General features: G+C 41.8%; 1 protein-coding gene across 1 annotated transcript in view; it reads right to left on the bottom strand.

Moving 5' to 3' along the window:
- Positions 1 to 24440, bottom strand: part of LOC145399696 (uncharacterized) — a 69130-nt gene that overhangs the window by 19084 nt on the left and 25606 nt on the right. The window contains exons 5-6 of the mRNA XM_080272243.1: positions 18622 to 18709; positions 18262 to 18339 (exon numbers count right to left, since the gene is read on the bottom strand). Of these exons, the coding sequence (XP_080128369.1) occupies positions 18262 to 18339; positions 18622 to 18709 (166 nt within the window). The remainder of the gene's footprint in view (positions 1 to 18261; positions 18340 to 18621; positions 18710 to 24440) is intronic.

Genomic DNA, 24440 nt, shown 5'->3' with positions numbered 1-24440 from the left:
TACCACACTAACACCGTCAACCACACCAGCACCACACTAACACTGTCAGCCACACCAGCACCACACTAACACCGTCAGACAAACCAGCACCACACTAACACCGTCAGCCACACCAGCACCACACTAACACCGTCAGCCACACCAGCACCACACTAGCACCGTCAGTCACACCAGCACCACACTAACACCGTCAGCCACACCAGCACTACACTAACATCGTCAGCCACACCAGCACCACACTAACACCGTCAGACAAACCAGCACCACACTAACACCGTCAGCCACACCAGCACCACACTAACACCGTCAGTCACACCAGCACCACACTAACACCGTCAGCCACACCAGCACTACACTAACATCGTCAGCCACACCAGCACCACACTAACACAGTCAGCCACACCAGCACCACACTAACACCCTCAGCCACACCAGCACGTTGCCACACTCTCAAGACTTACCAGAGGAGAGATGATGGTGTGGCTGACGGTGTTAGCACCACACTAACACCGTCAGCCACACCAGCACCACACTAAGACCGTCAGCCACACCAGCCCGTTGCCACACTCTCAAGACTTACCGAAGGAGAGATGATGATGAGGCAGCAGCGGGTGAGGCAGTCGGCCGCGCAGAGTCAGGCAACCAGTGAGGGAGCCAAGTTTAATCCTGCTCTTTTATTCGATCGCTAAGCATCGCACACTGTCGTACAATGGACTCTCAAAGTCAGTGGGATTAGTCATCCAGGTATTTCTCCTTTCTTAGATCCAGGCGAGTAAATCGTAGCATTCGTTAAGTTGAAAAAAAAAATCCAGCCTTCTTGGATCCAGTAATTATTCACGACGTTGTTAAATTAATTCCATGGCATGATTTCCTGCCTGTAACAAATGGGTTTGCTGATGTCTGTGAGCATCGTGCCTTGAGAATAAATGTAGAAAAGAGTAAAGTGATGGTCACTGAATGAGAAGGTGACTCCCAGTGCGATGTTTCAGTGAATGAAGAGAGATTGGAATTAGTGAGAGAGGTCAAATACCTAGGTACAGTGATAGAAAAGAAAGGAAAATGTGCAAAAGAAGTTGAAAGTAGAGTGACACAAGGAAGAAAAGTAGCTGGTGCAATGAAGGCCATGATAAGAAACAGAGGTTTGATGCAGATGCATGAGGCTTACATGAAGGAGTGTTAGTGACAACTTTAACCTATGGATGTAAGACTATGATGTGGCATGAAAATGAAGTCAGGAGTAGGAGCAGTGGAGAAGGGACTGCTGAGGAATGTATGTGGGGTACAGAGGGTGGATAGGATACGAAATAGTGATTTGTGAAAGATATGGTGTGAGGAAGTCGGTGAACACCAGAAACGAAGAAAATGTACTGAGATCGTATGGTCATGCGGAGAGAATGGACAACAACTGAGTGGTGAAAAAGGTATATCTGAGCAAATTTGAAGGAGGGAGGAGGCGAGGTAGGCCAAGGAGAAGGTGGAGAGATATGGTGGATGAGTGCGTGAGGAAGAGAAGTTTGGAAGTCGGTGAAGCTAGGGAACTGACAAGAGATCGAGCTGGGTGGATGAATGCCGTGAAATGCATGATCAGGGATTTGGCACCCCTTTATAACGTGGCAGCATCCAGATTGGCTCTATCGGATACGTTTATGTGAAGCAACAAAATGGTGGTGAATGTTTTTGGTGTATGCGATACAGCCAGGATTCTGAGGATTTGAATGATGAGTGAATGGAAGTGTGGCCCATTGGATTGGGCAAATTTGGGCTGTCTGGATATTGCTACTCCTCAACCTGCCCTAGGGTGGGAAACGAGGCCCGGATGATGATGATAAAGAACAAATGGGTCGATTATACTGATAGAACTAGTGGAAAGCAAGTACTATTGGGATCATGATTTCGTGGTACTGTCGGAACGAAGAGAGGAGCCTATTGTACCCAATCCTGACGACACGTCACCATGTCGAACCTGCTTGATGTCTAACCAGGAACCAAGCCTCTCCATCTCTACTTTAAACTAACTGTACGTGTGTGGGTGGTAATGGACGTCTGGATGAAAGTGGTGATGACTTAGTTTATATAAGTACGAAGAAATAATAAAAATACCAGTAGTCTGGTGTAAAAATGTACTTTCATGGCCCTGTGGTCTTTCAGTATCACTCAATGTATATTACCGAACTCAGTGAATGGCTGATGGCCCGGTACAGTCCATTAGTGGGGGATGCAGGTGCGAAGATGCTCCAACAAAAACACAAGGACGCTGACGAACCCGTCCACAGAATTTGAAACTGATACGTCTTCCAAATCTGAATGTGTTATGTATTCCTATGCACGTCTTTCAAATGTGTGTTTTGTATTATTCTGCACAGTTTACCCAACATGTTCCTGAAGCAGCAGCTTAATGATAATTCCTCGGAACCAAGCCAATTGAGATTTTCTTTAATGCAGAATTTTCGCTGATTTTCAAATGCTGTGAGCATGATATATCAAGGAGGATGAGAAAGAAAATAGTTTGGTATTAAGAAAATATTATATTAGGTGGCACCTAGATATTATCCTCTCAGTGAATACTATCAAAATTATTGCCGCTTTATTCATTCCATGAGGAGGCAGCAAAACATTTTCTGTTATAGAATAAAAATGTCGCAGTCAATATTATTTCTTGTAATTAGACTTGGCAATACATGTAATCTTAAACACACTTAATCCCTATAATGGACAAGTGAATACCACTTCTCCTCAACCATTTTCTTCCATATTTTTTCTGACCAAATAAACTAAATTAGGTTTTGCTAACAACTTATATTCAAGATATGAAGACTTTTATATGGTGCAGTAATTGTCTGTAGGCAACAGACGTCTCCATTCATGCTTGTGGATGGTCCAACTTGAATAGCCTACTTATTTACTGTTTTTCCCTCTTCCGCCGTCCATGGAGACAGAAAAACGGAAATACATTTATGAAAGTTTTTCTTTGGTGTTATGACAAAGAATTTCATTTATATTAGTTATTTATTTAAATTATAATTATTTGTACATCATTTCAGTGTCAGGCTATTCATCAATTATTGTTTTAGGTCATAACAGGTTTCAGCTCCACAAATATATAATATTTTTCACTGCTATTATCCACAGCCTAGTGCAGTGCCCGGAAGTGATAATGAGTTGCATTTTGTTTATTTTACGACCAAAAGTTCGGTTAAGTGAGAGAGTGTGGCCAAGGTATAGCTGTTTCCATGCGAATGTAATCAGAACATAGATTAAGTTTCCTAGTTGCTAATAATTTTTTTTCCTACTGTAATATATTAGTATTAAGTCTCTTTATAATATAAAAACTCGAGTGAGAAGGAACATGTGCCTATGGTCATATGATCTAGCATCATGTACGCATGCACCAAGTGGTGTGAGGCACGATGATTTTCATTGTTTTTTCTTGAGAGAGATTATTGTAGAGTAATTATTGTAACTAGAGAATGTCAGTATTTTCAGATAATCGATTGTGAGGGGAAAGGCATCACATTGAGTCTATCATGACCCTATAGTAATGAAAATTTTAAATTGCATAAGCCGTCATCCCCCCCTTCCCCTTTCCATCATGTAGTGCTGGCGTGTTTCACTCGCTCATTGGCCGTGAAACGTGGCAGGTGGTCGGTACTGTCGTCATCCTCCCCCCCCCCTTCCAAGGAATTCTGAAGTGTCTGATCACGCGAGGTGACGCCATTTCCGAGTCCAGAGTTCCCACTCACCTCCCTGGTATTCTGTGAGCTGAATAATGAGGTATTTCCCATATATTTGTGTACTGTACTTTATAATATTATTATTTAGTGTGTAACTGGAATACGAGAATGCTAGCTACAGAGTTCTGTCTGAGCCTCAGATAAATGTGTGGTTTTTGTGAGTCAAATATCCGGTGCCTTGGAACTGTGAAATATTTCTTAATATGTATTGAGATGACTTTGCAATTCAGTACTTTTTAGGATTGTGTTAGCTGTGAGTTAATATTCACATAGTTACTTTGTGAGGCACAATGATATCCATGCAATGATGATTTTCATGGTTAGAGTTAGAGTTCTTCATGCTTATTTGTTATAGTATTTTTTCTTCCATGTTATCCCAACAATAAGTATTACATTGAGCAGACCTATGTGTCTGTAGTGCCATGTGTTATTCTGTTATTACTTGAGATGCCGAGTGTTGTAAGTCATGTTTCTTTATAATGAGACTTTCGTGATCATGTGAAGGGATTACTTGCATTAGGGAGAAAAGTTATTTATTGTACACATTAATTTCTAGCGGGTCCAAGTGCGGAGGTCGAACTGAATAAGGTTTAATCTGTAGGCTAGTAGATGGGAAGATTTCTACTCATTTGTTTGGTCTCGTTAATACACATTTCCTCCCACTTGAACTTTAATTTTTGTATAACCCTTAAGAACTGGTGGTATAGAGCTTGCCTATTAGCTTGTTAATGTGTAAACCAGGAGCATTTTGAGAAACTGCGAATGTTGGGCTTGGGTTGGCCGAGTTGGAGACTGACCCCTTCATTTTGGCATGCTACCACTTTTAACTTGGCCATTTGAAAAGTAACTAACGCAACCGAAGTGGCCGCTATTGGGAGAGAGTCTCCGTCAATCTGAGTTCCCGACTGCCCCAGCACTCAGTGGTCATCACCAGTAACTTGATGTTTGTCCCTTTTGACCACGCAAAAGTCTGGATCGCAGAGGTGACAGTACAAGTGGTCGCACAGCGGTGGGATGACCTATTAACGTGAGGGTGATTAAACTTGTAAGCAATAATTGAGAGGTCATTTAGATGATTGTCATTCAGTCTAGTTAAGATAATAGCTCATCCCCCAGTTCTCAAAGGTATATGTACAGTTGCGGACATATGAAACAGAAACACCCCTTCCGCCAGCGAGGTGGTGTGATGCTCTCGGCATCTGGTAACACTGTTAGGTATGGAACTTCACCAGGTTTCGTTCAGTTGCTAGAACCGAACGCGGTGATCACTGCCGCTGTGCGCAGTTATTGGTGGTATATAAATGATGTCCTGCCTAATAATATACTGAAAATACAAACGTTTTTTGAATATGGTAATAAAATTATTTCACACCCTACATATTCCTATTATATTCAATTGAATACACAGGTTTCGTGAGTGTGACTTCCGACAAACATCATGATTCATACAAGATACCGACGGCCAGCATATAAGCCATTATAACATTAGCTGCATTCCCGCACCTATCATAATAATCACAAAATTACCGTGACCCACCTCCCCCATAACCGTGAACCCAAAACTGGTAAACCTCTTTAATCGACGCAATTGCATAAGAGCTGGCGTTAAAGGGGGAGGCAGAGTGGGGCGCCTGGGAGAAAGGAGGGAGGAGGGTGAGGAAGGGGCAATAGAGGTCTGGCTAGTTGGAGGGGGGGGGGGCTCTATAGGTTACGAGCAATGTGGTAGGGGAGGGTGGACTGTGGCAGGAAGCTAGGATTTAATGGGTAAATGATGCGCTGGTGACATGGTGCTAATTCAGCTATAGTTTAACGTTGATTACTGTATGGAATTTGAGTTAGGCCGTTAAAAGTTCCGCATACTTTGGCATGTTATGCAGTCTACCGCCATGTTTTGTTCTGTCGTCTATAGGACGACCTTCTCCCTAAGAGGTGGAACATGACTAAAAACCGTGCATTATTATTGTATGGTGACGACTGTGTCATCACATGGTGATATTATATAAAACATTCCTAGACTGTTTGATCTCACACACACCACAAAGCCATCCAGGAGACAGGACGTGTGTGCTGGGCAATCCCCAGGTCCTGTCGTCCCCCCTTACTATTTTTTTAACCATCCCATACCCACTGACCGGGCTAATGTATGGCCTGGCCTGCACTATAGGTGCAGGAAATCATTGAACGATGAACGATGTTTGATCTCACACCTGTTGTCATGGCGACTGGGAGCTACTCTTGTTACGTTTACATAGGAACATCGTTGATGCCGACTGTGATATCGATAGCAGAGGAGGGGGAGGGAGGAATTTTCTCTTGCCTCAATACATAATAGTTAACCGTAGTGGTTGGTGCCTATGGTTCTCGTTAAATATATACCGGTATATATATATATATATATATATATATATAGATATATATATATATATATATATATATATATATATATATATATATATATATATATATATATCGGTGGCTGTGCGTGACAGAAACAAATGGAGAGAAATTGTGAATAAGTGATGACGCAGCCCTGAGGGGATATTCTCCCGCATTTTGGTCTGATCAGCTAGTCAGGTCAGGTGCGGGTAAGGGGATGGATCTGTTATGATGTGGCAGGGGTAAACCAGTTCTGCTGTCGGGCCCTGCTGCGGATGACACTGATTGCATTGCGCAGTTGACCCTTGTGCGGTGTGGTGCGGTGAGGATCTGTCCGTTCTCCCCTTTGGGGCTAAGATGCGAATGAATGTGTTTGAATGGATGAGTAAATGGGGAGTGTGTCGTCCTGTCTCGGCTACCTCCCTTTCCTTGGGGGAAGCAGCCTAGGTATATATATATATATATATATATATATATATATATATATATATATATATATATATATATATATATATATACTGTATATCATTCATTTATTCATCATCCAATTCTACGTTGCCCCATTAGGAGCGTAGGAGCCCGGGGCTACACAATTTGGTCCTAACATTTAAGATGAGAGTGACCAGCCTCACTCATCCATGAGTGGCATTACATGAGCAATAAACCCCACTCACTCGATGTAGTGCAGCTATCGTGTGTCTGCCCTTTCCTTTCCTCCATCCTCCTTTCCTTCCATCCTCTTCTGTCTTTCTTTCCTAAATTCTCTCCTCATCCTTCTGCCTGTGGGTAACTTTACACTCCCTCTTCTGTCTCTTTTCTTCAGTTTTTCCTCTTCCTTCTGCCTGTGGATGACCCTACACTGAGAAACAAGCCAAATGGTTTCCTGTACACCAGGAAAGCATTTACTACGCTGGGTGGTAACCATATAACCATATTTTGGCGCCCAGTGGTTTAGTGGCTAATTAAGGAGCTCCAATCGCATTAAGCCAGTGAAGGTATATATATATATATATATATATATATATATATATATATATATATATATATATATATATATATATATATATATATAAATGATAGGTGGTGGCGACCATCAACCACTGACTTGATGGAATGCTGCCTACTTCTTCCTTAGCCTTTATCATTCTTTTTCTGTACCTGCCCTCCTCTCTTCCTATTTCTCCCATCTTTCCTGTCACTTCTTATTGCTTTTCTTTCTGTTACAGGTGGCTTTACATTGAGTTACAAGGCAAATGGTTTCCAGTAAGTCAAGAAACCATATACAACGCTGAATGGTAACCAGATAACCAAACCATACGTGCTCCCTACGTGTCAACAAGTGGGTTCGTGGAGGGTTAGTGCTCCACCCTGTAAAACAAATAACTCAGAGTCAAATGGCCACCCCTTATTCCACGGGATAATGGCATCTGGCAATATATATATAGATATATATATATATATATATATATATATATATATATATATATATATATACATATATATATATATATATATATATATATATATATATATATATATATATATATATATATATATATATATATAGATATATATATATATATTGTTACGGAACAGAGGAAGATAATGTACACTTTAAGTGAGAATACTAAAAATCACTACTGTCCCGTAAAGTTCCAGGTTCAAAACAAAAGAATTAGGTAAATTACAAGTTAAAGTTTAATGCTCAAACTAACAAAACATTCAGGACTCATAAGGATAATGTAATGGTGGCAAAAAACAGGTTAAATATATGGTTAACTGCAATAGCCTCTATTGACACGAAATTAGCAAGAGTAAATTTATCTAAGTCAGCCCTGATAAAATGACAATACACTGGATAATGCTCAGTTAATGCAAGATAAATTATTACAGATACAAACTATTATTAACAATTGGCTGACATAAAACTTTACATTAAGCACAAAAAACCTCACTAGGCCTACGAATTAACACCTTATGCTATACAGTACAAGAAAAAATGCAACAACACTTATACTCAAATTACACAGCTGCTAGATGGTTGGAGACTTCCTGAGCACTCACAATAATAACAACTGTACAGGGGAGGACAGAGATGTGAACAAAATGAGGAGTAGATCTAAGTGGCAATAATGCAGAGACTGAGCTCATTATATAGGGACCGGCAGAGCTTGATACAACTTGTAAGAAGGACGCGCAAACGAAGCCATGGGGACAAAGAGTTGACAATCCTGCTCTGAATAACAGAAAGAACGACTTACTCTACTATAACGGTAGAAGGGGGGACAGAGGTAGAACACGCTCGTGATCATACATGCAGCATACTGTACGTTAGAATTACACAAAGGATGATGAAATCATAGGCTATGTAACACCTCCCCACAAAGAAAAAGAAATTTACAATGGAAATTTCTTATTACTCTAAAACAATCTGTCTAAAGTCTAGATAAGCAATCTGCAATAACATTTTCTTTCCCCTTGATATGTTGTATGTCTAATGAATACTCCTGAAGAAGTAGACTCCATCTTGTCAATCTCTGATTTTTATCTTTAAACTTACTAAGGAATTTCAGTGGGTTATGATCGGTATAAATGACGATGGGGTCAAAACCAGAACACAAAGAAAATGAAAAATGCTGTAAACCCAAAATCAAGGCCAAAAGCTCTTTCTCAATAGTTGAGTAGTTCTTTTGAGGTGGAGTGAACTTCTTACTGTAATAAGATACAGGGTGTTCAATACCCTGATCATCCTCTTGCAGCAAAACAGCCCCAGCTCCTGTATCACTTGCGTCAACAGCCATCTTAAAAGCCTTAGCAAAATTTGGAGTAGTGAGCACTGGCTGACTTAATAGGATAGCTTTAAGTTTGCTGAAAGAGGATTCACAGTCATCGGTCCAGACAAATTTAACTCCCATTTTCAGTAGGTCTGTAAGTGGTGATACAAGAATTGAAAAGTTAAGAACAAATCTCCTGTAATAACCTACCATTCCCAAAAATCTTTGTAGCTCTTTCCTAGTTTTAGGTCTGGGAAGATTACTTATAACCTGAACCTTAGCTCCTGGTAGTGCAACATGTCCATCACCAATTACGTACCCAAGGTACTGAACTTTAGCTTGACCTAACTCACACTTTGATAAATTAGCTACAAGATTAGCCTGAACCAAACGCTCAAGAAATTAACTGACATGGCATAGGTGATCTTTCCAGTTGTCACTGAAGATTAATACATCATCAATATAAACAACACACCCTGCCAAACCCTCTGTTACAACATTCATGAGCTTCTGAAATGTGGCTGGTGCATTCTTCATACCATATGGCATTACAGAACATGCAAAAGTCTTTCCTAGTGTTACAAAACATGAGATCTCCCTAGCACGTTCAGTCATAGGTACTTGCTAGTATCCCTTTAACAAATCAAACTTACTTATGTACCTAGCCTTTCCGATCTTGTCTATGCAATCTTCCACGCGAGGGAGAGGGTAAGTGTCTGTTTTGGTTATCTGATTAACACGTCTGTAGTCGATGCAAAGCCGCTGTGACCCACCTGGGTTAGGGACTGGCATGACAGGAGAACCCCACTCGCTCTGACAGGGCTCAATCATCTTGTGGTCCAACAGGTAACCAAGCTCCTTCTGGATGAGAGGAACTTTCACTGGGTTTACACGGTAAGGAGGCAGTTTAATTGGCTTTGCGTCTCCAACATCTACATCATGCATCAACACAGTGGTTCTTCCTGGAGTGGCACGCAACACTTGCGGGTACTCCTGCAGTAACGCCGAAAACTCCTGCCTTTCCTCGGGAGCTAGATGAGAAAGCTTAGTCTGGAGATCATTCATGATATCAGGATTCTTCCCCAAACTATGACTCAGGCTCATGCTGCATGGGAGAACTTCACTTGCAGACTCGGGTGGAACAGCTACAGTGCAGACTGGGTTATTTTCGTCCCGCCTGTGATATAACTTTTGCCTATTGATGTGACAAAGTTGCTTGTTCTTTCTACGATCTGGTGTGGCGATGACATAGTTGACATCACTGAGTTTCTTCTCCACGAAATAAGGACCACTAAACTTGGCTTGAAGAGGTTGCCCATGCACTGGTAGCAGAATCAAAACCTGATCTCCTGGCTGAAAGTGGCATAACCTGGAGGTCTTATCATACCAAGTCTTCATCTTCTCCTGAGCAGCTCCTAAATTCTCTCTTGCCAGCTGTAAAGCAGTGGACAGCCGTTCTTTGAACTTCATCACATTCTCCAGCAGGTTGACGTCATCTTCCTCCGACAGCCAGCATTCCTTGAGTAACTTAAGGGGTCCTCTTACTTCATGGCCAAACTGTAGTTCAAAGGGTGAGAAGCCCAGTGATTCATTTGGAGATTCTCTTGCGGCAAATACAACGAATGGAAGACCTTTATCCCAGTCTTTCTGATGTTCCAAACAGTATTTCTTGAGCATCGATTTGAGTGTTTGATGATATCTCTCCAACTCTCCTTGAGTCTGGGGATGGTAAGCTGAAGACATGATCTGGGTGATGCCCAACTCTTTCAGAGACTGCTTGAAAACTTTTGACATGAAATTACTTCCCCGGTCTGACTGTTCCTCCTTGGGCAGACCAAACTTTGTAAAGAACCCCAGCATTTCCTTAACCACGTTCTTTGCTGAGATATTTCTAAGTGGAATGGCTTCAGGATAACGAGTAGCCATATCAATCAGGGTCAACACATAAGAAAATCCTGAAGAAGTCTTAGGAAGAGGGCCCACAATATCCACCAACACACGGGTGAAAGGCGCCTCAAAAGGAGGAATGGGAACTAGAGGTGCAACCTTTTCGGTCTGATTACACTTCCCCACAACTTGACAGGTGTGACAAGACTTACAATACCAGGAAACATCCCTGAAGATACCTGGCCAGTAGAAGTGTTTCAAAATGCGTGCCACAGTCTTCCTCACTCCAAGGTGTCCTGCCAAACTGGAATCATGAGCCACTCTAATGATATCCTGCCTACAAACACGAGGGATGACAACTTGATGTACAACCTCCCACTCACAGTCGGCTGATGCTGTTGGGGGTCTCCACTTCCTCATAAGTACTCCTGACTTTATATAATAACAAGTAGAAGCACCAGCTGACTCTTCCTCACTGCAAGCAGAGTTAGCTAGACCTTTCAACTCAGGGTCAGCAACCTGCAACTCAACCAACTCTTGACGAGACAAATTATCAACACTACGGGGTACTGCCTCATCTGGTGAGTGGTCCAAATAAGCAAGAAAAGTGTCAGCTAAGATAACATCATCATCATCATTATCCTCTAAGTCACCAGTAACTTTAGACTTAGCCCTAGTGACAGCACATGCAGGGAACACATCAGGGACATCACAATCCTGGGCCGCAGCCACTGGCTCACTAGACAACTGGGGAGCTGGACACACTTGACTTCCACCAATATCATTTCCAAGTAAGAAAGTTACACCCGACATTGGGAGTGTCTCAACCAACCCAACCATAACGGAACCATTAACAAAACCAGACTCTAAATTCACTCTGCACAGAGTGACAGAGAAGTAATTATTTCCTACACCTTGTAAGATTAGTTTCATCAGAGGAATTAACATTAGAACCTAGAACACTGGTCAGCATAAGGGATTGGCAAGCACCTGTATCACGATATATTTTAACTGATTTCCTGTTATTACTGTCCAGAGGACTGACAAAACCATCAGACAGGAAATTAGCACATGAACTCTTGAGAGTGTCACCCACGTTACTGCTCAAAAGAGGAGCTCCATCATGAGAATTTAATTTACCCCTCAAAGCAGGTTCAGTTAACTCAGTTAAGGAATTCTGGTAACTCTCAAGGGTGGACACTAGACCAATTGACTGAATATTTAAAGACTCCTTTTTGTTCACATCACGCTGTCTCCTGAAACATTTCTCCGTAGTATGACCAAGCTTACTACAATAAGTACATTTACGTTTCTGAAATCTAGAGGTGAAGCTGGTATTTACTTCCTGAGAAGCATCATCTTTATTCTCTTTCCTGTTACCTGTACTCTGAGTAGAGGCAACTTACTCTCAGCTTTCCTTTTTTCTCTAGAATATCTCTTGTGAGTGAGAACATATTCATCAGTTAAAACTGCAGCATCAGACAAATTATCTATTCTTCTCTCATCAAGATATAGGCTTACATCTTCATAAATACACCTTTTGAAGTCCTCCAGCAAAATCATCTGCTTAAATTTACCGAAATCAGAATCCACATTCTTAGAATTTAACCACTGCTCTAACAGATCTTCTTTGATTTTTGCATACTCAACATGGGATTGCTTATCTTGCTTATAAGTTGTCCTAAATTTTACTCTATAGGCTTCAGGAACAAGCTCATAGGCCTTAAGAATCAAGCTCTTAACTACATCATAATTATCACATTGATCCTGAGGCAAAGATGCATAAGTTACTTGAGCTTTACCGGTGAGAACAGTTTGAAGGAGTACTGGCCAATACTTTTTGGGCCAATTAAAACCTGTAGCTACCCTCTCAAACAACTGAAATACTTTGTTAAATCAGATTCATTAAAAGGAGGGACAAGTTCAACATTTTTAGCCACATCAAAATCATCAGAGCTAGATGATCCAGTTCCACAATGTTTCATGCGATACTCATGGTCTGCCTGAATCCTAGCAATTTCAACTTGTGCCTCAGCCTCCTTAGCACGGGCCTCCTGCAGGGCTAGCTGTAACTTAGCTAATTCAATCTGCGTTTGCTCATTTGGAGGAGTTACATTAAACAAGCTTTCATTATTCATGTCAACAATTTGATCTTTAGAATGATGAGAGCGAACAACAATTCCCAATTGTTGAGCAACAAGCTTAAGTTCATTCTTTGTTCTGTTTTCTACATCACACACTGTTTGCACATTTGATAAAAAATCTTTAGCTTCATCAAGCGCAGTAATAGTAGACATCATGAATAAATCACAGCACAAAATATCAAGCAATATCCTTATGATAATATCCTGAATATCCTGATAAGAGGTCGCCAAATTTATGTTACGGAACAGAGAAAGATAATGTACACTTTAAGTGAGAATACTAAAAATCACTACTGTCCCGTAAAGTTCCAGGTTCAAAACAAAAGAATTAGGTAAATTACAAGTTAAAGTTTAATGCTCAAACTAACAACAAAACAATCAGGACTCATAAGGATAATGTAATGGTGGCAAATAACAGGTTAAATATATGGTTAACTGCAATAGCCTCTATTAACACGAAATTAGCAAGAGTAAATTTATCTAAGTCAGCCCTGATAAAATGACAATACACTGGATAATGCTCAGTTAATGCAAGATAAATTATTACAGATACAAGCTATTATTAACAATTGGCTGACATAAAACTTTACATTAAGCACAAAAAACCTCACTAGGCCTACGAACTAACACCTAATGCCATACAGTACAAGAAAAAATGCAAGAACACTTATACTCAAATTACACAGCTGCTAGGTGGTTGGAGACTTCCTGAGCACTCACAATAATAAAAACTGTACAGGGGAGGACAGAGATGTGAACAAAATGAGGAGTAGATCTAAGTGGCAATAATGCAGAGACTGAGCTCATTATATAGGGGCCGGCAGAGCTTAATACAACTTGTAAGAAGGATGTGCAAATGAAGCCATGGGGACAAAGAGTTGACAATCCTGCTCTGAACAACAGAAAGAACGACTTACTCTACTATAACGGTAGAAGGGGGGACAGAGGTAGAACACGCTCGTGATCAAACATGCAGCATACTGTACGTTAGAATTACACAAAGGATGATGAAATCATAGGCTATGTAACAATATATATATATATATATATATATATATATATATATATATATATATATATATATATATATATATATATATATATATATATATATATATTGTGTGTGTGTGTGTTTTGGTATGTATTTTTGTAGGGGTTGGCAGTGGTACACAAGGAAGAAATTTATGGAAACGCACGCCTACGGTTGCCCTTGTCTGTTAACGCATACATGTTGTATTGCCTCGTTTCCATAAACATTACGTATTTTAATTCCTTTACTTGGATTAATTGCATTGAAATCTTTTTCAGGTTCCGCGTGATATTCGCCAGTAGCCTTGGCACCCTTCACCTTAGACCGTCTGACGTGGACGCCTATATAGCTGTCTTGGCTCCAGGGCCGTTGTTATGGATGGAGTTTCAGGGCTTTAACCATGAATCTTTTTTGTGTAGCCCAGAAACTGTGTGTGTGTGTGAGTGTGTGTGTGTGTGTGTGTGTGTGTGTGTGTGTGTGTGTGTGTGTGTGTGTGTGTGCATCAGGAAATAAAATTGTATTAGAATTAAGCTATTCTGTATTTAATTCCATCCATGGGGGGGAGTATACCCCCAGGCCCACCTGGAACTCGTGCCTTCGTCGCTTGTGATTATACAGAACTCTGGGCTAAGCCCCCTATGTCCTGAATGTCTAGCAACGGCCCTGCTTGACTCCACTCCTCATATATATGCTTATCCTGAACATTCATGTAGTGTGAACACTACTCGGTTATTTAGTTTAACAAAACACTGCAGATAAATTGTGTGCTTGCGTTTAATACAAGCGATTTCTGTAACTAATGGCATTATTGATGTAATATGCACGTGCTCAGACTGGAAAACTGCAGATATTACAATCTTGTTCCACCATTATTGGTTCCAGGATTTGTGAAAGAATGCTTGGGTCATACCACAGTTGCTCAGTATGAACCTAAAATATTAGTAATAACCATTGGCAATGTGTAAAATCAACTGCCAAACAAGGCATACGGAAAACGGTAACATAAACCTGGGTTAAGTAAATCCACCTTTATTTTACATCGGTGCCATACAGATATTAATGAGACACATAGAGACCTTCATTACTGTCAGACTGTTCATATTTATTGGTGATAAAGGAAAAAACTACATAGACCTATCCCGACTCTGTTTACTGTATCAGTCGTCATCCCTGATGATACTATGTGAATCCCCGTCCACACCAAGGTCCAAGGAGAGAAGGTCTCTTTGTGCGCACATTCTGATGACGTCAGATGGGAGATAAACGGACGGCCAAAGGTGACTTCCGTTTTCTTTTAGGATATACTGCTTTTTTTTTTCTGAAGTAATATAATGTTATATAGCTTCGCCCCAGAACCTTCAGCTGATCATACTATGGTTAAAGTGTTTTCATTGTATAATTAACATTTCTGCTAGTTAATGGGGATGTAACAGTTAATGAGAGAGAGAGAGAGAGAGAGAGAGAGAGAGAGAGAGAGAGAGAGAGGGATTGGAGAAAAAAAAATATGAACGCGGTGATTTGGAGTCCGGGGGGAAGAGATGGAGGGAGGGGAAACGAGAAGGAAAGTAGAAAGGAAGAAATGAAGGAGAAAATGTGGAAGGCAGAGAAGGACAGCAAGATGGGAGAGAGGGAGAAGCGGTAGGGAGGAACGGGGGAGACAGAAAAGTGATTGGGCGAGAAGGAAGGGAGATACAGTATTTGCGAATGAAGTAAACGACGTGAGCGAAGAAAGGAAGAGAGTAGAAGGTATGGAGAGAGAAGAGAAGAGAAGAAAAAGGTGGAGGAGGGAGCTAGAAAAGTGGAAGAAGAGGGAGGATGAAAAAGGAGAAAGGGAGTTAGGGATGGAGGAAGAGAGAAGTGGAAAATGAGGAGGAGAGAGAAAAGTGAGGGAGGAGGAGGAGCAGAAATGGAGAGATGGACTGCAGAATGGCGGAAGAAAGGAGGTGAAGCAGGTGGAAGATGGAGGGAGGTAATATCTGTATTAATGAAAGGAGAGAGAGAGAGAGAGAGAGAGAGAGAGAGAGAGAGAGAGAGTATAAAATAATGGTTTATGAAGAAAGGGAGTGAGGGTACAACTGAAGGGATAGATAGGTAGATATGAGGGAAGAGTGAGAGAAAATGGAGGAAGAGAAAAACGGGAGGGCAGGATGGAGGGATGGAGAGGAAAGGATGGAGGGGCAGAGGAAGGAAAGTAGGTAATAGACTGAGGGATAGAATGATTGATGGAAAGGATGAGGGAAATTGGAGGGAGAGGAAAGTAGGAGGAGAAGTGGGAGAGAAGAACAGCTAGTGGAGGGAGGAAGGCATGAAGAAGGGCAGATGGAGGAAAACCTTGAGGGAAAGTTGGTGGAAGAGAAAGAATAAATGGAGAACTAGGAAGGCAAAGAAGGGATGCGGTTACGGGAGAGTGGAGGGATTCGCTAGAAAGATAGATAGTTGGATGGAAGGAGTGAGGGAGAGAATACTTGGAGGGATGGAGGGAGTGAATGAATGGAAAGAATTAGGGAGCAATGAAAGGCGGCAGGGAGTGGAGGAATGGAGAGAATGATGGATGAGTGGAGGGAGAGAGGGTATAACGGAGGGAGGGAGAGAATGCATAGAAGGATGAAGGAATGGAGTTAGGGAGTAACAGAATGAAGGAATAGTGGAAGGAGGGAGGGAGTAGTGGAAGTTAAAGAGTGAAGGAGTGATGGAGGAAAGGAAAGAGGGAATGAGGGAAATAAAAGAAAGAGGGAATGGAGGAAATAAAAGAAAGAGGGAGTACTGAAGGAAAAGAAGGAAGGAATAGAGGATGTGAGAGAAAGAAGTAATTGAAGGAAGGGTGGACTACTCCGGAGAGATGAGGAAATGGAGAGAGTAAGGAAGAAAGTGAAGAGAGAGAGAAGAAGGGGAATGAGGGATAGAACAGCAAAATGTAGACTGCAGACACGGGCTTGCTATGTGTTAAGCAGGTTTTGTCTCTTAAACAGCTGGACCCGAGTGTCTTCATCTTGAGGGAACCTGAAGAATTTGATCTCTAGGGAAACTAAGTGACTGAGTGGAGTGGAGTGAGTAGCTGTCTCCCACGTGACGTCATGTGCCAACCAGGTGGAATTTTCGCCCGGGCTGGAACTTGGTCCACACTAGGGGACAGTGACTGGCGGCCGCGATGGAGAAGTCTGTATCAGACAATTTGTGGCAAGTTTGACAGGCAGGCCAGCGGGCAGTCGATGCCTATTGTTGAGTGAGATAACCAGACACTGTCCGTTTTATTTATTTGGTTTCTTTTCTTTTTTAGTCCAGCAATTATTGTTCTATACAATGCTATTTTTCGCGCACAAACTGTGTTGGCCATTGTCATACCATACTCAGGTGCTGTTGACTACCTAATCACCGGCCACCTACTCCTCACAGTTTGGACAACATTGCAGTCGTGCCCAACAGACTCCGTCAGGTGTGGACACAGTCCGCCGATCACCGCACGCTAGTGGGAATGAGACTTTAAGCTACAGGAATAATTTCTAATCACTGTAAAAACAGCTGTAACATCTGACAAACTGTAGTGACGTGTCATATATCTGCACATTAACAAATAGTCACCATACTCATAATACAGGGTACTGCGCCACCCAGTGGAAAATGTCGTGAATTGCTGCAAACCATGACAGTCAATTACTACATGTGGCAACGTCAATATAATGTTTCATGGTCTAACTTTTTGCCACATTCTCCATGAAACAATGAATTGGCCCAGTCATCACCTTGTAAACTATCCATCCAATTGTAGCTCCTGTCGTATACCGAAGTCCACGCCCCCAACTTCATCACCTCTCATCGCCCCTCTCATCTAGCTCTCATTTCGACCACTATTGTCCACTTCGTCACACTCCTCCTTCCTTCTGTCTCCCAGGTCCCCCACCCCCACCCTGCCACCTCCTGTAGGCCTTGAGCAACCTTCTGTATGTAATGAAATTGCTTCGATTTCAGAGGTCTACCATTACCAATATCATGCTCCCGGTTGTAAGGATGGGCGTCATGATAATTTTCTCTTCATTGATAGTTGTGGGGACCCTGATAACTATGACTTATATAAGTAACTGTTAACTGTTGCATGGTTCATGACTCGAAACTAAACCAATCATGAAATCCATGTCATTCCTGATACCTGCCATTATGTAGAGGGTGTATTGTGTGACAATTTTAAAAAAATAACCATAATAATGACATTCTATTATCAGTATATTTTCTGGCGTAGCATTGCTTACATATTCTATTATCACCAATAACTGCGCACAGCATCAGTGATTACCGACTGAACGAAACCTGGTGAAGTTCCATACCTAACAGTGTTACCAGATGCCGAGAGCATCATACCACCTCTCTGGCGGACGGTGTGTTTCTGTTTGATATGTCCGCAACTGTACATGGTATTATATGTAGAATTATTGGGTATGTGTATATGTACTGTGTACTATTTTGGTGTTGCAGTTGGACATTGTAATAGTTGAGCATCCACCTCCTGGGGTTGCTCACGTTTGTATAATTCATGATGGAGTCCCGAGTTGAAAAATTAATCGACTTTGAGACTGAAATGCCTGAGGGAGTAGGTGTAAAGCAGGAACCATCCGCAATTGATGAGTGTTTGAGTGTTTTGAGCGTATTAGAGCTTTGGAGGAGATTTTAGGCCCACCCGGACTCACCCCGACCAAGGTTGGAGGCCCATCACAGCATACCCCCATGAAGTCAACTCCACAATGGTCATATTTGCCTGGAGGAGGTATGCAGAGGCTATCAGGGAAAATCGGTAGTACTAGAGTGCAAGGATGTTGACGTGCTTAGGATGAGTGAAATGTATGGCCTACATACTAGGACCCTGGTGGATCACTTATTAATGCAGGTGGAGTCAGTGACTGCTAACTTAGAACAGCGGAAGGCGGTAGCACTCACCCGTATGGACACAGAGTTGTGTACGTATGTTCTAGAAGAGTTAACCCTTTGAGATTTTCGGCCCTCCGCCGATTGTGTCTGTGCCAAATTCAGCCTGGCGCACATACAGTGCACCATCATGCAGCGATATTTGTATTTAATCGGCCACTGTACACAAACTTTTTATGGTAGACTAATGAATATTGTACCATTTTAAAGCTGAATAGTTGCTCTTTAGCATAGTATGGTTGAAAAAGGTAAATACGGTAGCTGAAAGGCCAATACGATGAGTAGAAGTTAGCCGAAAAGGAAAAATCACACACCCTTCCGTAGAAAAGTATTTGTTAAAAAAAAGTATTAGAGTTACATGAAATTTGATTGCACCATGTCAATCTACAGTAAATTACCTTTCCATTGATATATAGGTTATGGTAATTTACGTTAGTTTTCACAGAGAAAAGCGAAAGCTCTCGCTGTCACACAGGCAGATATCCATGCTGGTAATACTGATATTATTCATGGTAAAAGCTAATTTATTATGCATATCTGTCTGATGTACTTGTCAGCATATAACCAAATAGTTGGAAAAGGATAAACAGGATAGTGTATTTAGAACCAGCCCAGATAGGATATGGAAAACAAGAAAAAAAAAATGTTTCATATGACTCGAATTTGAGTCAGCAGAATCTCAACGGCTGGATTTACCATAACTCGAAATCGCGTCTTCGGAATCTCAAAGGGTTAAGCTTATGTGAGGCAGGTGGTACTTATGGGGACATCAATACATTGTTGCAGCAGGAGTTCAGAGGTCCTGCTGGGATTGCTGATGCATCTTGCGAGCTTGCACAGATGGAGTATAACTTTGAGGATCCACCTAAGAGATTTGTTAGACAGTTCAAGAGTAATATTAGGGCATTCTGTAGAGAACATCCCCTTATTAACCCTCCCAATGTGGAGCAGTTGTGGAAGAAAGTTGAGCTATGTAATGTACCACAGGAAGTTAGGGAATCATTAGAGTTGTTTAAAGATCTGGGAATGGAGGAGACCTTTATTTCAGAATTAGGGAGAGAAAGGGTTTATAGACAGTGGTGTAGAGTGGCAAAAGTTGTGGATGAACAAGGGTCTGGTGTTATTCATGTTCCATCCCCTACTACAATCACACCTCCAGTTGTTGGTGACAGCGCTCATCCAGTGACTCAAGTACCCATACGTGAGGTATCCTTTAAACCTAGACCTACGATGTGGCCTTGCGGGTGGTGTTCACATGGCAGTAAACATGACCGGGCGAGTTTTCCAAGGATACTAGAGCCAGGAAGTTGTTTCGATTGCTTGAAAGCTAACTCTAGAAGGGGACATGAGGGATGCACTGGTAGACCTAACCTAAGCAGAAACCCAGAAAGAAGTGTGCAACAGCTAATCCCCTCCCACAGCAGGATTCTCAATTTCATCCAAACTCCCAACCACCTAGGGAATGACTAGAGGCCCCTGAGGTAATGCAGGCTGCCAGTCATGTTGTGTGTAGTATACAGGATGTAGAAAAGAATGAGAGCTGTCAGAACCTCTCAGATGCTGGGGTGGAGGAAGTCCAAAAAGTTGGAGGTGAAGTCCAGTGATACGCTTGATTTTGGGACAGTTTCAGGTTTCAGCTTTTATAGATACTGGTAGTGTAGCAACATTGTTAAAAGAGAGTACAGCGAATAGATTAGGATTAAAGATAAACAAGTGTTGACGATCATTGAATTCATTATCCAACCATAAGTTAACTGTTATTGGCCACGTTTCATCTGTAGTGCATATCGCCCCCGAGACAAGCGTAGTGTAGTGATTTGTAGTAGTCTCAGACTATTATTTGTCAACAGAAGTGCTCATGGGTGCAGACTTAATTGATACGGCGATTATTACTTGGGACGGAGAAGGTCAGGTGATGCATTGGGGTGGTCAGCAGTACGAGGTCTGAAATAAGCTTTGCCAGACAGTGAATAGAATAAGATTCCAGTCTAACCATATGGGACAGACAGAAGGGGAGCTAGTACAAATGAAATGTAGGACTGTGGTACCTGCACAGACATTGATGTCAGTACCCACTGTGTTAAAAGACAGAAAATCCGAAGATGTCTCACATGTTAGTAAATTTCAGAAGGCCAGGGGTAAAGCTTCATTAGCACCAAATTGTTGCATGAGAGTTAGTGAGAATAGGACATGCTATTTACCCATTACCAACGTAACCAAGGGGCCAGTGAAGCTAAACCCAGGACAAGTGTTGGACGTACCATGTTGTTGACAAGTCGAGTATTACTTATCTTAGCCCCATGGAACAGGACAGAAGTCCACCTGAATTAGTGCAACCAGAGGGTGAGGCAGAAGGTGACCTTGTGGCACCAGTAGTTTGGGTCGATAACGCTTTGTTACCACACAAGGGTCAAGCACGGGATGAGAGTTACCAACGTGTTCCGCTTAATTCTATTCTCAGACGGATGAGTTGGACACATTTGTTTCGGTCACAGAAGGACAAATTGAGAGAATTGATATTGGATAATCATGCACTGTTCATTCTTGGCCCGAAGGAAATTTGCACCCTTAAAGCAACTGACGCCCACATTGATGCCATGAACTCTGAACCCGTGTGTATACCCTTGTATCGGCATCCTCAAGCAAGGAAGATAATTTCTGAGATGATCGATGAGATGATTGCTAAAGATGTGATTGAGGAATCGACCGCTGCATATTCAGCCCCCATAATCTTGGTCAGCAAGCCAGACGGCGGTAAAAGGATGTGTATTGATTATCGAGCTCCTAATTAAAAGGTCAAGATAGATATCCAACCCCTACCCTGATTAGACGAATTGGTAGAGGAAAGTGCTGGGAAAAAGTTTTACTGCACCCTTGATATGAAAGACGCCTACCTTCAAGTTTGGTTGGATGAGAGCTCTGACGACTTGAGAGCTTATTCTAATGGAGTTAATTTGTTCAGATACAAGCACTTACCTTTTGGATTGTTTGTGAATCCAGCAATTTTCACGAGGAAAATGCAAAGAGTGTTAGCCCCTTTAGTTAGAGAAGGTTGGTGCCGCAACTACCTAGACGATATTGTGATTTGGGCAGACTCTTTCGATCAGATGCTAGACCGACCGAAGATTACCTTTGGAAGATTAACAGAGATTGGAATGAAGCTGAATGTTAGTAAATGCTCTTTCATAAAACGAGAAATTAAATTCTTAGGACATGTAGTATTAGAGAAAGGAGTACGCCCTAACTGTAATAATGTTGAAGCTATTGAACAGATGTCATGACCAACGAAGGCTAAGGAAGTGAGACGCTTTGTGGGCATGTGAAACTTTTATCGAAAACACATTCCTGACTTTGCTGCCATTGCCAGTCCTCTCACTAATCTGCTTAGGAAGGATGCAAAATTTGAATGGTCAGAGGAGTGTGAGAATGCATTCATAGTTCTTAAACGAAAGTTAGTGTCAGCTACAGTACTAGTAATGGTAGATTTAACTAAACCGTTAGAGTTACACACAGATGCTAGCGACTAGCACACTGGTAGAGCTCTTATGCAGTTTGAGGGCGAGAAAGCTCTGTGACCTATTGGATACTTATCAAAGAAGCATACCCTGACAGAAAAAAGATACTCAGTAACGGACAAGGAAGCCATGGCAGTAGTGAGTGCATGTAGATTTTTTAGCCACTATTAATGGTGCAAACCCTTTTCCATCGTTACAGACCATAGACCATTAACCATCATCTTTAAGAAAAGACTAAATGCCCACATATGTCGCATTATTTGCTGGAGATGAGAGACTACAAATTTGTGATAAAGCATAATAAAGGAGTGAATCATGTCCCAGATGCTTTGAGTAGGCCAGTAGGAGCAATCGACGAGGCCAGATATAAACCAGTCTCATGCAGAATTTCGGTGGCTGGGCCTTACAGTGGTCAAGGTCCGGGAAGCCCAAAGAGCAGACCCAAGGTGGAGGCAGGTAATTTAGTATTTAGAAGGAAGTCAGTTACCCAGGAAGTTGTCTGGTAATCGTTCCACTTACGCTTTAAAAATGAACGAGGAGATTCTGTATGAGCGAAGAGAAGAAATGGGAAAGACGAGATTGTGCCTGGTAGTACGCAGGTCTTTGGTTGCTATTGCCTGTTCAATTGCTCATAACCCTTCATACCTAGGAGAACGTAAGACGGTAGCCAAGGCAAGACAGTTTTTCTATTCGCCATCTCCACTGCCCAATGTGTGACATTTTGTTAAATCATGCAAGTCATGTCAGCAGTTAGAGGGGTCACGGGAAGATCATACACCATTTTATGGAATTGCCACCAGTAGATGATAATGGTCAGAGAGTTGCAATGGATCTCATAGATTTGCATAATAGGAGGAGTGATCATAGGTTTTGTTTTAGAGTGATAAACCATTTTTTAGGTATCTACGTATCTATTCCCTTTGTACAAAATCCACCAAAGCCATAGCTGAAGAATTTAAGAAGAACATCTGTAGGTATGGTAAGCTGCAGGTAATTATCATGGACAACGAAGGAGAATTCACCAGTGCAGAGTTTAGAGATTTTTGTAGGAGAGCCGGGATTAGGTAAGGATTCTCTCTACCCTACCATCTCCAAGGAAATTCAGTTTTTGAGAGAGCACATAGGACCTTAAAGACAGTACTGGCGATCTTGAGCCAAGAACACCCGAATACGTGGCCCATGCACCTGTGCGACACTGAGAAAGCATTGAACAAAGCAGTGCATACTTACCTAGGTACATCACCATTCTTTGCTTTTTATGGATGTCATCCAAATCGTGAGGTAGGAGATTTGCAGTTGCCCACTGCTGAAGACTGTTTAGAGAAAATAGATTTTAAACAGATACTCGAGGAGACTCAATGTCGGATGACGGCAGGATACCTTAACAGGGCAAATGGGGCACATAGGAGTGACTCTCTAGAAGCAGGTGAATTAGTTTGGATCTTTGTCGAAGAGTGCTTGCCTGGTATGGCATCAAAGCTAAATAGAAAATGGCAGGGTCCTTAAAAGATTGTCAAAGTTATTGATCAGGGTAGAGCCTATGAGTTAGAAAATGTGTTGATGGCACCATCTTGAGTAAGGCAGCTGAAAATGTCAAAAGATATGTTGAGAGAGATGCTTTATTGAGTATGGTGGATCACAAGTTTTTGACCAGTGAGGAAGAGGAGGAGATACTGCCTAGTGTAAGATCCCGAAGATCGCCTGAGAGGTTGTAGTACACGTAGATGATGGGTGTATGGTGTATATATTGTATATTCTCAATTTTTTTCTTCTTCTCTGAGCACTTCTTGTCCTTACCTTAACTGGCTGGGAACATGGAGTCAGGTATGCCTTTCCAGGTCTCTCTGGACTGTACCTGCATATTTATCTTCTCAGCCAGTACCTATGAGTTGAAATTTTGGGTCAATCAATAGGGTTGAGTAGTTGTTTAGGGTTTGTCAAGCTTTTGGAAGCTGCGTGTCTGTCAAATCCAGTGCAACACGGTGTATGGACTGTCGTTCTTGCCTTACCTCGATTCTTCTTTTTCATTAGGTTAGATTGTAAGGCTTAGTTAGGGAAAATGAGATCTC

Source organism: Coenobita brevimanus, chromosome 50 (assembly GCF_032717465.1).
Source record: "Coenobita brevimanus isolate Jiangsu-jjx chromosome 50, ASM3271746v2, whole genome shotgun sequence".
Lineage (NCBI taxonomy): Eukaryota > Metazoa > Arthropoda > Malacostraca > Decapoda > Coenobitidae > Coenobita > Coenobita brevimanus.
This window is presented reverse-complemented; position numbering and strand designations above follow the sequence as displayed.